Source organism: Nyctibius grandis, chromosome 1 (genome assembly GCF_013368605.1).
Source record: "Nyctibius grandis isolate bNycGra1 chromosome 1, bNycGra1.pri, whole genome shotgun sequence".
Lineage (NCBI taxonomy): Eukaryota > Metazoa > Chordata > Aves > Nyctibiiformes > Nyctibiidae > Nyctibius > Nyctibius grandis.
In genome coordinates this window covers 86,070,200-86,087,986 of record NC_090658.1, presented here as the reverse complement: position 1 = coordinate 86,087,986, position 17,787 = coordinate 86,070,200, and the positions used below count along the sequence as shown (strand labels likewise).

At 38.5% G+C, this 17,787-nt stretch overlaps 1 protein-coding gene across 7 annotated transcripts in view; it reads left to right on the top strand.

Annotated features, from left to right (window-relative positions):
- The window catches only part of KLHL32 (kelch like family member 32), a 97,535-nt gene that overhangs the window by 28,064 nt on the left and 51,684 nt on the right, over positions 1-17,787 (top strand). For 5 of the 7 annotated variants that reach the window (XM_068406300.1, XM_068406332.1, XM_068406317.1 and 2 more), the window contains one exon: positions 6,852-6,950. The exons of the other annotated variants lie outside the window; for them this stretch is intronic. In XM_068406300.1, the coding sequence (XP_068262401.1) occupies positions 6,852-6,950 (99 nt within the window). The remainder of the gene's footprint in view (positions 1-6,851; positions 6,951-17,787) is intronic. 7 annotated transcript variants of the gene reach the window in all.

Below are 17,787 nucleotides of genomic sequence, written 5' to 3'. Positions count from 1 at the left end.
ACAAAAGCAAGTAATCGCCGTCCTTACTTTGTTGCATCATAGACAGGAAATTATTTTGGGAGAAAATAACTTTCCAAAGACCATACAGCAAACCAGCACCTCTAATAGGGCTTAATACCAAGTTTTCCAGACCCAGTCCTGTTTTCCTAACTGGCTGGTGTCTTTTTTCTTTATCTAAACCATAATATTTTTTTTCTGTATTAATAGAAATCAAGTTGTCTTCTTGAAGTTATAACACTATTCTAAATTACCAAAGCTGAAAAGAATGAATCAGTGAGGCAGCCCTAATATATGTTTTATGTTCAGCTCTTTCTCCAAAAGCAAATTTTGCGGTAAGTCATCCTGTGGTACCTTCTTAGCCCAAGAGTAACACGCCTTGCACCCTGCCTATAGAAAGAATGTTGAAATGTTTCCTTTTCTTGAAAGCCACGTATGAAATTGCATTTACAATGATTCAAAAATAGGCTTTAAACTTTTTCTGTTTCTTAGTGTATTTAATAGATTTTTTTTTTACTCACAAAATGCTAACATAACAGCAGTCTTTAATAAAGGTGATATCAGTATATTATTCTAGTTACAAATCTAGAACTTCATGGTATTTTCAGATATATTGTTACTTCATGTGCTTGGGTTCCATATTACTTTAATGCATTATTAATGTGAGTCCTATTTAACTACTGCCTTTATTTGCTAACTTCATCTTGTATTCAGTTAATTAAAAAACTGTCATCCTGCAACAGCTAATATCACTTTACCAAACAGGTTTCATGAACTGATAGGAGAACCATGTGGTGATTTTTCAAATTCATGCACACAAACCTATGGTTAGTTAAGGTATTATCTAACAGCTCCTTTGTGAAATTTTTCTTTTTCTTTTTTGGTCAAATACTTCAGCTTAGTTGTTTCTTTAACAAAAAACGTGAAAGAGTGAAAGATCTTCTCGGACAGTAAAGAAATAATAGAAATAAATATTTGTAAGTACAACTATTTTTCCTGATAATTGCTTTGATTTCTTTATAGAATCTTGGTTTTCATCTCTCATGAACCCCTCTCCCCCCTTGTTTGATGGTGACAGTTTTTCTGGTGATGAACCAGGATTTCATCTTCCATTTTCAGTTAAGACGGGGGGGAGACAGCTCTCTATTTTGGCACCTCTTATTCTTTAACCTTTCTAGCTCACTTGCAGATGAGCTGTATTGCAAAACTGTATTGGGATGTTTGATTTTCTTGGGTAAGTGACCTCCTGCATCCTGTGCATGGCAGTTCCACTGGTTGCCTTCTGATTAGAATGAATCATAGGGTTCGGTTAAACTGCCTAGTGTCCCTAACAAAAGTGACTTCAAATATCCTCGTTCTTTTCTACCGGGGACAACATGCCAAGGTCCTGGAAAACTGATTACTGCAGGATTATGTCTTACTGTAAATACTTAACATCATTTTTCAATGCAGTTTCAAAGCCAAAAATATAAATTTGATACACTTTCTTTTTCACTTCTATCAGGAGGATAATCTTGTTTCTGTGCCTAGCACTAGATTACAGCTACTGGGTGTTAGACTCACAATTCAGCTACAGATTATCCAGAAGGTTTAGAGTAATGCAGAGCTTAATTAACTCAGTTTATGCAGTTTATTGCACAGAAAGTTAAATCTTTCATGTTATTTGCTCTTGATAGATATCAAGCTATGGACAAGACAGCTCAAAGTAACGAATCGTCTTCCCAAAAAATATTGAATTTGCTTGGAGTCTTACTTATAATAATGATATTTACTTATTTACCTAAAATAATGGTACTTACTTCATAATGGTGTATGAAGCTGCATCAGGGGAAGTTCAGACTGAACATTAGGAAAAGATTCTTCACTGAGAGAGTGGTTGGTCACTGGAACAGGCTCCCCAGGGAAGCAATCGCGGCACCAAGCCTGTCAGAGTTCAAGGAGTGTCTGGATGATGCTGTTGGTCATATGGTTTAGTTTTAGGTAGTCCTGCGAGGAGCAGGGAATTAGACTAAATAATCCTTATGGGTGCTTTCCAGCTGGAGATATTCTGTGATTCTATGATTTATGCTGTGCATTTAGCAGATTTTCGTTTAGTTTTCTGGAAAAACATTATGACATATATCAGAGAAATGCTGGTCATGATTCCTCTGGCCCTGGCTAATGAGACATCTGGGTTTTGTAAAGAGTACTATCAAACATTGCGTGCCTGGACTTTGGGCAGTTGCCTGCAGGGGACTAGAACATTCTTCCTCTGCTCACACTTTTTTGAAGCAGTACTCAGGAGCTCAGGATTCAACTGAAGCATGAATGAACAGGGAGACAGGCAGAAGTGCTAACTGGTTGTGAGTGAAATGCAGTCTAAATTGCTCTAAAAGAAAAGTTACTTTTTTTCACTGCTCTGAAGCACACAGAATGGTCTCCAGAGGAGAAAAACAAGTGGTACTTTTGTTAGATGCCTGCCTCATTTGAAATGCTGATCGCTAGAAGTGGAGTCAAGAAGGAATTTTCATTTGTATCAGACTGGCACGAATCTTAGGATTTTTTTTTTCTCGTTTTCTGTGTTAAATTCCGTATGGTTCACTTTCTAGAATTTTCTGACATGACATTACTTTTTTCCTTACTGTTATAGCATAATGCTGGTTTATTTTTAATGTGAATCATGCCACCACCTCACTTATTCCATGTCCCCACAAACAGCTGTATGGAAATGAGAAGCAAATATAGGGGTGTAAATGAGCAGCTGAAATGAAGGTGATAGAAATGCATCCTTAATCTCTCCATCTTTGTATGGGCACACAGTTTAGCCTCCTTGGGCCTAAAGTAGCCTTAGTTTAGTGTCTTCAAAAGTACCTGGGTGAAATATAATGGCCTGCAATATACAGGGAATAGATTGAATGCTCTAATTCTTCTTTCTAGATATAAACCTCATGAGACTCCATAGAGGTGATAGTTAATCTGGACCTTACCTTCTCCCTTAGGCTGTAAGCTTCTTTGTTGGGAAGAACAGTTTAAGGAGTTTCCTCTTCACTCTCTTTTGTCCATTACTGCTCTCTTTGCTATGACCAAACAATTTTTTTTGGTGGCCTATACTTGTTTGTTGGTTGTAGGGGTCAGGAAGCATTAAAAGAGTAGGAGGATGTTCTCAGTCTGGGCAGTGTGGAGATGGGGCATGAATAGTTTTCGTTGAGAAAGAGTGGTGGTTCATATACTGCTCCTAGCCCAAGAAGTCGTAGCTGCTAGTTGCTCTGTGTTGTCAAGAAGTCTCCCCAAAAAAAACCAATTGGAGAGAGGCAAGATGTGTGATCCCAGTTAATCTTTTTCACGCTTACTCAGAGCCCTAAGATGTACTGGGTTGGAGGGGATGCAGGGTGAGTTGGGAAAGGAAGATCGAAATCTTGGGGGAAAGGGGAATGAATCCCAGTTTCAGATTGTTGCCCAGAGGGTAGATGTACAGGGAGATGTTCAGGGCCATGTGTATCTGTGACCATGGGGCTGATTATAGAATTCCCTTTTCTGTCTCAAAATTGTGTTTCAGCAGCTCAGGCTTAATTTACAAAAGTTTCTAATTCTTGCATTTGCAGAGCAGCTTTCCTCGACATATCAACAAAACATCAATGGATGCATTTCCATATAGATTTAAATTGTATGTCTAAGAAATGTGGATCTAAGAAATTGTGTAATCTGCCTTTCTGGATCTTGTGAGCTCAGCATTCTGTTGCAAAGAAACACCAAATTTTTGCATCCTTTCTATCCCTTGGCCTACAGATCTGACCACAAGAGGAAGAGAGCTGGATTTAGTGTGTGCTCTCTCAAGGGTTTGTGGGATGATAGAGGGTAGAACTGCTGCCTTGAAGAACAGGATTCCTGTATGAAAACACAGTCATTGTGTGGGAGGAGAAAAAGAACTTGACAAAGGAGATCAGTTTGAAAACGAGCAGTATGTCAGACCTGGTGGCTTGGGAAAGTAAGTTGCTCAGGCTGTCTGCAAGATCTGCCCATTGTATACAGGGAGAAGGTGGTTAAGCTGATATTTTCTTGGGTAGCATCATGGGCCAGAGAAAAGTTGAGAGCATAATGAAAATTAACCTTCAGAAATAAGGGTTGAACAGAGGATTGATTGTAAGGTGCAGCCAAGTGCAATACCTGAGTTGCATCTAATTAATCTTAATATAAAAATAGCACAGAAACAGTCTTAAGATGGCATGTGTCATACAAAGGCACATCCTTTACTGGTCAAGATTGCAAAGTTTGTCTGAAGTTGATGATTCCAAATTACTCTGAGTTTCTGCCCTGATAATTATGCCTTGTAACCCTTGGGTTGAGGATGGAGTAGGGAAAATGGTTAAGCTTCTCTTTAGTTTTCACACTAATAATTTGTGATTAATTTTGAAGGTGTGAATCCAAAGTAGATCATAGTTTCCCTCTCCTTAATTTTCAATAATCATAACTCTGAAAACCTCAGAGCTATTGTTTTGAGGGCTAGACAGAGGAGAGTCAGTCACTGCATGTACTTGTGGTGTGGATATGGTGGTATTTATATGCATTTACTGTTAAGATTCAGCTGGATGGCCTATATAGTATAGAAACAGCAATGCTGGTAATTAATAGAAATCAAGTAATTGTATTAATGTGTAGAAGCTAAGAGGTGTGGAATAATTGTAGATTACCCCAGATTCAATAGAAGGAAGGCTTGCAATATTTTCTTCCTTCTTTACTTATTGTTCTCTTTTTCTTGTGGATTTCCTCAGCATGCAGTTTGCTGATGGTGAACATTTAGCATACATGAATTAGTATTTTTGCCTATATCCAAATGTGTATTGAATAAAAGTTCAGATAGCACCATTTAAGGCAAAATCTTGGGAAGAGACAAAATAGGCTTTCCTCAGTTATCTTGGGAAACACAAAGGTGGATATGTTATCTCAGCAGAGTAAATTTTGCATGGTATAGCAAAGCTGTAAGAAATGGAAGAGTGTGTAAGAAATATTAAGTCTGCCACCTTGAAATGAACTTTTGTTGATGACTTTTTGCAAATCACCTCTAGGCAGTAGCCAGTCAGCCTCCTTGCCTCTTGTCCTACTTCTCATCTCATAATGCTACTAGTATTATTTGTAAATGGATTGCTGTAGCATTAAAATACATCAACATTGTCACAGTTAAATATAGGTTGTCTATGCCTACAAGGTAGTAATCAGCTTAAGGTTCTGGTTCTCTTCATATTGTGTCTTTAACAATGCTAAGCTGGTGTCTGGCATTTAGTAAGTAATACGACATCAGTTCAGATGACAACTTCCTCAGCGTGAATGATGTCTGAGTAACAAACACTGCAAGGTCTAAACCAGCTTGTTTTGTCAGTCTGACCTTGAGTTCTCACTTGAAAATATTTGACAGTGCTGCTCATTTTTTTTGAATGTACCTATTGGAGATATTTTTGTAACTGAAATCCTTTCTAGCTTTCCATTGAACTACCTCTCATCGTGCATAGCAACCTCATTAGCCAAAAACCTGGATTGTGCTAGGCCTGAATCTTGCATTAAGATCCTTACATGTTTTTCTGTCTAGATAAAGAACTTTTATACAGTATGTAAGTTACATATATGGTTGCTTAAAACCTCTTATGAGGTATATAGAGATTTACACAAACTTTAAGCATGTCATACACTGACAGAACTCAATGTAAATGAGTTCTTGATATAACCAAGAATCAATTCCCTTCTCTCCTGTTCCTAATATATCCATTATGTTGGTGATAATTTGTGGTTTTGCTTGAAAAATGTATAGTTTAACTGCAAAAGATGCAGATGAGTGTCTTTCCTTTTGTATGCCATCATCCTTATTCCACTGCATTTGAGACATAAATGCTGCTGTGAGATAAAACTAAATTGTGTGGGCAGAAGAAAAAGGATCTGGAAGAAAAAGCTTCACTTCCCTGTGGAGCAGTGAGAGACTGACCTCATGTGGTGTGAAAACAAAGTTGCCAAGGGAAATACAACAAGGATAAAATCATGAATAAACTGAGTATCTTTGAAAAATTAATTTTTATCATGCATTTCTGGTTTTTGTTGGATACTGCACCACTTAGATTTAAATAATAGTGGTTTGGATAGTTCGTAATGTGATTGCTGATACAAAGTTGACCAATGTCTGTATTCCCAAAGACTTTTTTGTGTCCTGAAAGGGATACTCTTAACAAGCTGACCCCAAGACAGCAGGCTAGGAGCTGAGGCCCAATTTCCTGGCTGCTGCCTGTGTGCGATTTTAATTGAAATGAGTATGAGTTTAATGTGAGCAAGTGACAGGATAATCAGTCTTGGTTTCTAAGCCCTTTCTGGCACTTCCCCAGCAGCATACACACTCTGTGCCTTCACAGCCTTGCTCTGTAAAATGAAGACAGTGGTTAGGAAAATTATGAAGTGGTACCACGCAGAATGCGAAGGGTGTTCCTGTGTATTTTTTACAAGCACAGATAGTATTAATTCTCGAGACTTCTGAATCAGTTCTGTTGGCCTGATTCATCAGTGTATATGGAAACATCTAGGTATACGGATAACAAAAGGAGGTTCTGTTATTTTGAAAAGTCTCCTTTTTAAATAAATAACATGCATTTTGTTTTAAAGGATCTAGGGAATAATGTGGCTTATGGACTCTCACAGGAAAATCTGCTTTAAAATCCTTTGGGTAATTCAGGTGAACTTTAAAAACTCTGTCCCCACCCTGAAAAGACTTCTCTATATGCTTAATTTTACTCTTTGTATTCTTTATGTTGACTTAAATGTCTGAAAAAATGAAGGCCTGTAGTATTTTCTACAAGTACTCCAAGTTCTACATGACAAACCTTCCATTTTCTTCTTTACAGATCCTCTTGGAACCAGGGGTGATACAGGATGTCCTAGCAGCTGGGAGTCATTTGCAGCTGCTGGAGCTTCTCAGTTTATGTTCTCACTATCTCATTCAGGTGAGGTTTCTCTGCCTGATTATCAGACGTTTCTGTTTGGTAGAGTTTTGTTTCAAGCCTAATTTCGGTAGGAGAGTACTAGTATAATAGCTGGTGTAACCTAAATGGCAATAAACTGGATCTCAGGAGTCCTGAATTTTGAGTGTAATTTGAATATCCATTTGTGGTAGATGCTTTCTCCTCCCATCCATCTTGTCCATTTCAGTCCTGAAAACAAGGATGGTCCATTTATTAGTATCAGCACATAGGAGTTTCATTCCCTCCTTTACCAGGGAATTTGCTTGCTTCTGCCTCAGTTTACCAAATGTTAAATATTTCCCTGTTGCAGTCATAAGTATTGTGAAGCATTCAGATACATAAGTGTTCACAACAGAATATTGATGCATATTCCAGGGCACTACTACCTCTCACTGAAGGAGTAGGGCTTATTACAATGGCACCTTATTATCAACTGGCCTCATGCTCATAATGCCAACAATAGTATCAACATTAGGACTGTCATTATGAAGCAAAAAATCTGAACCCAGTAAAATATTTTTTTGTGCTTTGGTTGTGTAGGAGATGGCTCATGATTGTAGCAAGAACATAGCTTTGTATATCTATGAAAAGCCTTATGAAAAAAAAATTGGCCATAGCAGTTCTACAGAACTGTTTCCTTTTCTTTGTAATTTTTCAGTATTGTTTCTGAAATAGGGTGCATTGGCTGTATCTGTGCAACAGTTGGGCATGGAAATGCATGTCAGCACAGTCCTCTCCCTGTGCACTTGCCTTCCAACAGCATAGCTGCCTTTGAACAGTCTGAGTGTGCTTGGCAGTACATTGAGCTACTGAGTACTGTAGGCAGGCAGGATCTTGTGTTAAGAGCCTCAGGATGTACTTGAAGGCTCTGTGTCTTACGGAGAAAGAGTCTGTTCTTTGAGTATTAGCCTTAGGGAAGCCTTCAAAATGTATGTTCAGACAATAAGGTGGTATTAATTTGTGCATTATAAATTGATTAGAAAGTTAAAGGAGCTGGTAGAGTACTGCAATTTGTATCAATTTTGTTTTCAGGAATGTAAGGAGGGATTTAATTTTTCTGAGAAAATAGATGTGGAATGTAATGGGAAAGATGGTCGGTTTGAGAAATGTGAGATGCCAAATAAGCCACAAAGGCATTTGGCCTACCAGTTGTCAGGCAGGCATGGGAAGGAGTTACTGTAATGAGAAAGAACATAGAAGTCTAACATTGATAGGTATACAGTGTGTTTAATGCCCCCCTAACAAATCAGTCAGTGTGAGCATGTCTCTGCTGCTTACGTGCTCTTTGTCAGAAATTGAACCAAAGAGACCATGGCAGCAAAGAAGCTAGGGGAAATTTTAAAGAGTAGGGAAGATGCTGAGTATTGTAGTACTAGTGAGGTAGGGACATGAGAGGACTGTAGGAAAGGACCACGTACATGCCCAATGTAACTCCTTGTACTAACTTCTTCCATGACCTGTGTTGAGTAGCTTCTGATATTTGTAGCTCTTCCCTCGGCACCATCTTAATACTTTTTGATCCTGAGGTCACTACAGTGGAAAGACAACTGTAGAATTAACGTTGCTTTGGATCTGGTCCTTGATGTGCAAGCCACAGTCAAATATTTAGGAACACGCTGCTAATGAATTAAAAAAAAACCAACCAAACAAAACCAACCACACCACCCCTAAAAAACCCTGGAGTGAGCAAACATTGCTGCCAAATTACTCTGTAATTAACAGACCAGTAAAAATTCTGTGGGAGGTGATGGTCAATATGCAGTTACTCAAATGATGTGAAAGGGCTCTGTTGTACTCTGAGTAGCGTGCCAAGGTAGGGTAACTGGAGCTACACTGGTGTAAAAATGAAGAGGAAGTGGGAGACAGTGTCCAGATTTACAATGATGGAGGTAGGGAATAAGGCAGGAGATGAAGGGTAGGGAATAACGAGGAGAAAATGTGTTGGAAGACGGAGAGCAGTGGTAGTTCTGTAAAGTATTTTTGAGCCAGGATCTTATTGTAAGGTCTTGAATCTGCATGAACATCTGTGGGATGACTGTAGCTTACATCATATCAGGCTCTAGATTGTATTTTGCTCTTTTCACAGTAATTTTTTTACTAGGTTCACCCCACCAGGGCATATCTATTGACAGATTTGCAGTCTGAATAGATCACAGTAAGAACTTGTCTCGTTTTGTTCTGCAGAGTTGCAGTCCATGCAAGGAATCGACCTTGAGTAGTTGTGTAAGCCTTTTTAGCAGAGGTCAACAAGATGCTGTGCATAAAGACTGTGGTATCTTTCAGGGTCCGAATTAATTATATCAAATATCTGTTTATGTTCTACATACTCTTGGGTGATTTTTAAAATATCTATTGCTTTAGTTTAGTACTATCTAAAAATAAAATCAAAGTAGTTAAAGAAGGCTTCCTTAAAGCCACTTATCCTTGATGCAGTTGGTAACTGGGGTGTCTTGTCACACCACATGCTATGAAACAGATGATGGGAAGAGAATAATGCTTGCCCTTTCTCTTCTTTCTGATGAGTCTGGGTACTGCAGAGTTCTTCATTTACTGTACTAGTGAATTTCTTTCTTGCTGTTTTGAGTTGTTCAGATATCATGAACTTATCTTAGTTTAGCACAAATTCGGGAAATATAGTATGTGGGATCTAGCTGTCTAGCTAGACAAGTTCCAACTTGTCAGTTTTTTTGGAGCTCAAGACAGTTTCATCTTTTCTTTATACTTTTATCTGGGGCCTGTAATTATTCCATGGATTTTAATAGGGATTTTTTTTTTTTTTGCTACAAATGCAGTGGGCATGGCCCATAAACATATTTGTAGTCTGTGAGGTTCCAAAGAAGACTGTACTGATGTAATTTACCTAATTTATGTTGTCAAAGATGATTTGCAGTGCACTGGGGCAGATTTGTTTCCAGCCAATGCTGACTTTTATATTCACTGATCTTTAGGGAATTTCTTCTCAGTTGTCTCAGAATAAACAAGATATTATTTTGACTATAAGACAGATCCTCTTTCTTATAGACCAGCCATCTTAGAGCACTATAATTTGTTGATAAATCTCAAAGATTTCAGTAACAAATCATTTGAATCATGATTATGGCATTTTTATGAAGAGTTTTTGATCAAAGGAAAGACAGAAGAAAGGAGAGGAGCATTCTTTCCTCCCACCCCCAATTAGGTAATATCCATCTCTATGACATTTATGATAGCATGACACAGTGGAGGTTTCTGACAACACTGCTAGTTTACTAAATGCATTTTATCATCTATAAACTTCACATTATCAAATGTTCTGTAGCATCTAATGTTGGAAAACTCATTCTCATTTTGGATTGACAATTTACTAATTTTTATTTTAAAAGAATTGTGGATCGTATTTTCTCTACTTGCAAACAAGAGAAATGCCCAAGCATTCCTTACTGTAGGTCTTAATTCCAGCTTTGTGTTGTGCAGACTTCTCCCCCTGCCTCAGCAGTGTCATGTCTTGTATTATGATTACTCCCCAGCCTTTGCTGTTTGGGGGTTTTGTTTTTAGCTTCATTTGTAGAGGGGGACTTTTTTGAAGCATACTGATGTATTTTGTTGGAGATATATACATATTAATGAATCTCTTTGATCGTAATGTCTGCGTAATTCTCGGGTACTTTAAACATTGACACAAGGCTTGAAATCTCACACATCCATCTCAGCCTAAATAAACGGTAAGGCAATGTGATTGTTCTTAGCTGTATCGCTTCTACATAGGTGTGGGAAAGCTAAGTTGAAGACTTGAGCTTTGTGTACCTTGAATTGTGCTAAGGTCCATGACCACGCACACAGCGTTTGCTTGCAGAGTGCTCATCCAATTCTCTAAGAGACTTGTTTTCTGAGCTCCTCTTCCAGCTCAGATTGATTGTCAGTTTTGGCTGAGGTTTTTCGAAGGAGGCTAAGGCAGAGAGCTGCAACCAACAGGTAGACTTTGTTGAAATGTAATGAGAATGAGTTATCTGGGTGTCTTGTTTCCCATTTAAAAGTTTTGGCCTTTAGAGTTCCAGTGGACTGTAACTGTCCTACTATGACATCGGAGAAGGCAAGAGAAAGCTAGCAAAAGGCTTTGAATATGATGGAGATCTGAGAATGGACTTCTTAAATGGAGCATACAGAGCATGGTATTAAGTAGTGTGTTTGTGATGACCTGTTTTGCATTTTAAAGCTTGTAAATGTTTTTTCTGAAGGGTACATGATGACTTTATTCTTATGCAAGAGAATAAATGAGTTAAAAGACTTATTCAGAACGTAGAAATGTTTGTTTCATAAATCAGTCTGAGTTATATAACTGATTGTAGATGTAAGAAGTTTTGCCTTTTTCCTCAGAAATTTGTGTATTCAGTACCAAAGAGAGCCACAAACTGCAAATTATTTCAACAATCAAAGAGTCTTAATAAGGAGGGAATGCTATGGAGAATAAGAGTTTTTAATGGAATTTCCTTCTGCTGATCAACATCAACTCAATATTGTGTGGGTATAGCTTTAGTAATAATTTTTTAAACCAGAGGTTGATTTCCGCTGGCATTTGGAGACCTGGGACATAAGATTGTCCGCATGTTAAAGCTAAGTGATTTTTCCATATTTTCTCTAGTCCAGTATTATTGTTTTCAGTGGAGTTCTATATACCTTCTGAATTACATTTAAGAAAATAGGGTGATAGGTGGAGTAGGGGGTTTAGAAGTTGCAGAACTGTCCAAAGCAACCCACTTGTTTCTGAGAGGCAGGACATGGCATGATTGTTAGCATTTACTCCTTTAACTTTCTGCTACCAGGTCAGACACATATTTTGAAGAACAAGTTAAGTTTACATATTGGACAGAGTCTGGGATATCATTTATGCCATGTTTATTGTTTGGACAGTTGCATATTTTCAATACAGCCGTTTTAGAAGTAGTGTTTGCTGACTGTCCCTGTATTCAGTGCTGCTGGAAATAATTTCCTATTCTCTCAATAGCTAGGAGCAGCAAGTATAGTAGATATGAGCAGTTGATCCTGATTGCCATTAAAGTTGCCCTCACTGTTAAAAATTGTTCTTGGGATCATAAATGTTTTTGTGTCTTACACTTCGGCCACAACAACCCCATGCAGCTCTACAGGCTGGGGAAGAGTGGTTAGAAAGCGGCCCGGTGGAAAGAGACCTGGGGGTGCTGATCGACAGCCGGCTAAACATGAGCCAGCAGTGTGCCCAGGTGGCCAAGAAGGCCAATGGCATCCTGGCCTCTATTAGGAATAGTGTAGCCAGCCGGTCTAGGGAAGTGATCGTCCCTCTGTACTCGGCACTGGTGAGGCCACATCTTGAGTACTGTGTTCAGTTCTGGGCCCCGCGCTTCAAGAAAGATGTTGGGGTGTTGGAGCGAGTCCAGAGGAGGGCGACCAAGCTGGTGAAGGGTCTGGAGGGTCTGACCTATGAGGAACGGCTGAGGGAGCTGGGGTTGTTTAGCCTGGAGAAGAGGAGACTCCGAGGTGACCTTATTGCAGTCTACAACTACCTTAAGGGAGGTTGTAGTGAAGTGGGAGTTGGCCTCTTCTCCCGGACAACTAGCGATAGGACAAGAGGACACAGCCTCAAGCTTCGCCAGGGGAGGTTCAGGTTGGACATTAGGAAGAATTTCTTTACAGAAAGGGTCATTAGACATTGGAATGGGCTGCCCAGGGAGGTGGTGGAGTCACCATCTCTGGATGTGTTTAAGAAAAGACTGGACATGGCACTTAGTGCCATGGTCTAGTTGACAGGGTGGTGCAAGGGCAACGGTTGGACTCGATGATCCCTGAGGTCTCTTCCAACCTGGTTGATTCTGTGATTCTGTGTGTCAAGGAATGTTAAAAGTTTGATGCCAATTTTCCCATTAGTTTTAACTGCATTAAGTTCACTGCTAAATGATAAATGTACTAGGTTACCTTTTAGAAACTTCATTACAGTGGATAGAATTTTGCCACAGGTATATCTGCTCTCTTGGTACTGATGTCAATCATAATATCTTTAAAGAGGGCTAATTTAAGCTGAAAAGAACATTTTAGGTGAGTGATTAAAACGAGCCTGAAAAAACACAGCACTGTACAGCAGCAGTCAATTGTGATTTTCTTGGAGCCTCCTCTGTACTGTATGCTCTGGATTCTTGTATACAAAAGCAGACAGTGAGCAGGATCAGGCCTGGAATGAAAAAATTAGATTAATTTGATCAACTCGCAAATGATGAAATAAGACCTCCTGGAATAATTCTTGGTAATAATTGAAGTAGGCAAATTGTCTTGGGTGGGGCATTTGATTTTTAACCTTCTACCCTAATGGACAACCTAGGCTTATAAACCAAAATTTTTTCATAGTGTATGAGCACCTAATGATCTGGATCTTCTACTAATTTTAAAGTATTTGAATGTGTTTATAGATCGAAATATGTTACTGTTTTTAAAAGGAAGAAGCTACAAATGAAAAAGTGAAATGGAGTGTGCATGGTTACATATGTGGTGGGGACAGAGCTTCAAAGCTATTTATTTTTCTTAAACCCAACTTGTCCATTTGGTACTGTGCCAACAACACAATCCCAGCTTTCACTAAGATACACTCTTTCAGAGATTAATTAAATCTTACGCCAGAGATTGAGAGCATCACCTTTGTATTGCTAGAAGCCCCAGCTCAGTTGGGATTTTAGCTGCTGGGTTTTTCACATAGAGCAAATTAAACTGCTGGAAAAAATCTAAAGGTCATCTAGCAACCAAGGCTCACCTTTTTTAAACTGAGTTTTTAATTTAAGTACACACACGCACACTCTCCACTTTGTACCTCCACCCCCGCCCAGAATGAGAGTGGTGTTTTATAAGGCCACCACCATCAAACTTGAGTCCACCAACTTCATCCCATGTTGGAATGAGTGACCTTCCCATATTAAGAATATAAAGTAGACAGAAATAATGTCTTGCATTTCGCTGGTTTTCAGTGTTATGCGACCAGTGGTTGCTGTGCTAGTCTGCTGTTTTTTGAAGGTGTGTATTTTGTCAGCTGTTGAGTCACTGAGCTATTGACAGTCATTAGGAAAGTTCTTGTACAAAGCTCAAAAACAACTTGTGGAATTTTTCTCCTCTCTCCCTTTAACATATAGACACATTTCAGAGATACAGATTTATATATATGAAACGTGAATGCACTACTGAGGATTCCAACTTAGAATGGGTCTCAGGAAAAAAAAATGGTGGTGGTTTTCTCCATTTTTCAGTTAGTGTCAGTGAGGAAAGTAAAAATGGTATACCCAGTCACTTTGAATCCCATTCTTACTGTAATCCACTTGCTGCTATTTAGGTGCCATGTGATAGTGGATATTCTGCTCCTGGAGTGTTAACTGTTAGGGAAAGTGGTGTAGCTATGGTCAGGAACTTGATGGCTTTGTGTGCATGTGTTCTGCTTTTCCTAATGAAGTAATAGTAGGCAAAGCTGAATTGGAACTGCTGATGGATGTGTAAAAAATGATGCTGGAGTGTCTAGGTTTGCTATTGCTGGCAAGATTAAAGCTCCTGAGGTGTCTAGCTAGTTGTATGGATACACATTGCTGGTCTTCTGCATCAGAGTCGCAGGAGAGGTCGCAAGTTGGGAAGAGGCAGATAATGCTGTGTCTTCCTTCTCTTTGCAATTTCTGTCAGGAAGGGAGAGCAGCTTTGGTGCGTGTTTTAAATATGCACAAAGAAACTGTATTGCTTCACTGCTTCCTTCCCTGCCCTTCTCATGTTGTCTTTCTAGCCAAAGTGGCCTCCTTACCTGAACTTTCTCTCCTTTCGCCCCTGAAGCTTCTAGAATCTTTCTAGGATTTTTATAAAGCTGTAAACAGAGGCTGATGAATCCCAGAATGCTTAGTGTACAAAATTTTTCTTTGGTTTTATTACCATCTGGTCAATACTAATGTTTTATGTCCCCTCTGTCTCTCCCACTCCCCAATGTCTTAAGCTTTTCATTGTCCTTACCAATTGAGGCAGTTTAGATGCATGAACCCCAAAAATGGCAGTATTTGTCATTGGGTAACGCAGCTATCCTTATCTGCTGGTGTCCTCGGTGACATGCCCGGTTAGCAGTCTCGCAGGAAAATTTCTTTGATTGCAAGAGATGAAACCCGAAAGGCCGAATGGCCGAGCTGGAGTTGAGCTGACGCAGCCGGGCCCTTTGTCCCCGGGCGTGGGCAGCAGGTGGCACTGTGAGTCCGTAACGGCTTGAGCAGATAAATTCAAGCTAAAAATCAGAAAAAATGAAAAGAAAAATTATTTATTTTTACTCCGTATTAGTCTTCTGACCTAATCAGTAAAAAAGTCATTATTCACACAACACTGGGCAATATGCATTGTAATTTTTAACAAATAATAGGAAACTGTTAATGTTTTCACAGGAAATACAGTTCTGTCTTGTGCAGCAATGGTCATTTATCACTGCACTTTGTGAAATCTCTCATTTGTTCTAATTTGAATGTAAATGACTCTAAGGTTTTACAAATAAGGTGACAGACTCACATAAATGTAATTGCAGGGTTCATCTCTCTCTTTTTATATATCACTCATTAAGTTATGAATTAAATACATCGTATTAAACCAGGGGCATGTCCAATGATGATATTGTAATGGCAAATTACTCTATGCTATTAGAGGTGTATTTTTTATTCATGGACATTAATTTGTCATTAAGCGGCATTAGTTTAGCACTTTTATGTGGAAGACGTGACCTGAAAGAGGAGACTTACAGCTCTAATGTGAAAGAACAGGAATACAGGCAGCAGATATACAGAGCTTTTTTTTTTTTACCTCCTGTAAAGAAGCAGAGGGACATTTTATTTAAATTTCCTTTGATCTAAAGCAATTTGAGTTCTGTTAAGCCATTTTAGCAAAGGTATTTCTGAAACATGAAAACGCTTTGGTTATAAAGTATTTACTGATATGGGAAAAGCCAGAATGCTAAGTACAAAATGATGACTATAAATCACTTGTAACCTATGAACCTGAAGAGAACATTGGGCCTGAAGTGAGTTACATTCTGATTTTATCTCAGAAGTATCACTGTGGCAGAGAGTTAATTGTCCATCTTTTCTTTCTTCTGTACTGGCTTAGCTAAAATAGAACGGATTTTTTTCCTTCTTAATTATGAAGTAAGTATTTTTTACCTCCTCTACACTTTGTATTTTTGAACACACTATTATTATTTTCACAGGGATCAATTTCAAGTTTGAAATGTTAAGCAGGATCTGAATCTTTCTTAAGAAAATGAATGAGGAATTATATTATTTGATGGAATTTGAGAGGCAGCTTGGCACTTGAAGTATTAAACTGATGAAAATAGTGAATGACTCAATCTGCTCTGTCTTTAAAAGATATTAAAAAGACCTTGTAAATTTTATTTTCATTTTGCAGTCAGTTTAATAGAAAACACTATCTTTTCAAAACCTTGTTTACTTAATGGTGGGTGTGGACTGAAGTAATAAGGATCCAAGTCGATACATCCTCCAGTTTGCGGTATTTGCATTTTAGATTTTCTTTGGACCATCTCTTGTTAAAGGCAAAAAGTCTGAACTTCATACGAATCCATGTAGTTGATTCCCGCCCCTATCCCCCCTCCCTGTTATATGTTATGTTTTTCTGATGGCTTAATCATTACTATTTGATCCATCTATCTGAACTGCTCACACCACACTCAACTAGTGTGTTGTGCTAGTTAAGAAGAAAGATTTGTAATGAAAATAACCTAAGCCCAAAGTATACAGAAGCAGTATCAGAAATGGAAGTACCCCAAATTATCATCTAGTTTTAACTACTGTTAAATACTATTTCAGTACTTAACAGAGAAACATATTTTGCTGAACCATTTCAGTTTGTAGGGGAGCACAAAGAAGGAAACAGTTCCATGTAAGGCTGTTAATATTTTCCAGTAGATCTCTTATCAGCATTTTAGCAAGTTCCATCATTTATAGTGTTTTCTTTGCACAAATGCATAGGAGTAGAATTTGCCAGGGAACCAGTGTCTTGTGACAGAATTGTGATGTGGTCTAATTCTATTTGAAACAAAAACTCCATTTCTGTACAGAGTATTGAATAGGCCTTGAACTGAATATAAATGTATACATGCTGTCCTACTGAATCTTCACCCAATATGTAATCAGAGCTTTGAAAGTTATAAATTGTCCTCACTCTTCTCACTAATTCTAAAAATTAAAGATACAAGCCTAAAGATTAGTGGTATCAACAACTTTATTAACCATCAAAAATGTCCTGCAAGTGTGCTACTCCAAACTGAAAAATGTTTGTAACTTTATTCATTTGTTTTCCTGTGTAATCTATTCTAAACATCTGTTTAATAATTTGGAGGAATTTACTGCTAAATTTCCCATCTGTTTCAACAGACTCTTAGAGAATTTGTGATTTCTGCCACAGAGTGTGTCTAACTGCATAGGTAGCATTGGATCTTGAATGACTTAAACTGGGACTTTTATTTGCGGTTCAGCGGGAATTGAGCTGGTAATGCGCGGAGTTGTCTCTACAGTAATTTTTATAGGAGCTGTTATGTCCTCTGGATGAGAGGGGTATTAACATATTGGCTGTACTTGCCTCATAAACACTTTGACTTTTGTTGTGAAAGTTTCCAAAGCTACTCAAAGGAGTTTTTTTCTAAATTCCATTTCAGTGTTTCGTGCTTGTTTACCATAAGCCACACCTGTTCTAATGATATATGCAAAAGGCCTTGACTTTCTGTAGCATCTAAGCACACCTGTTTATCATCTGGAAAGTATTGTAGTAACCTCAGGTAGATTCAGCCCCCGAAACACATTGG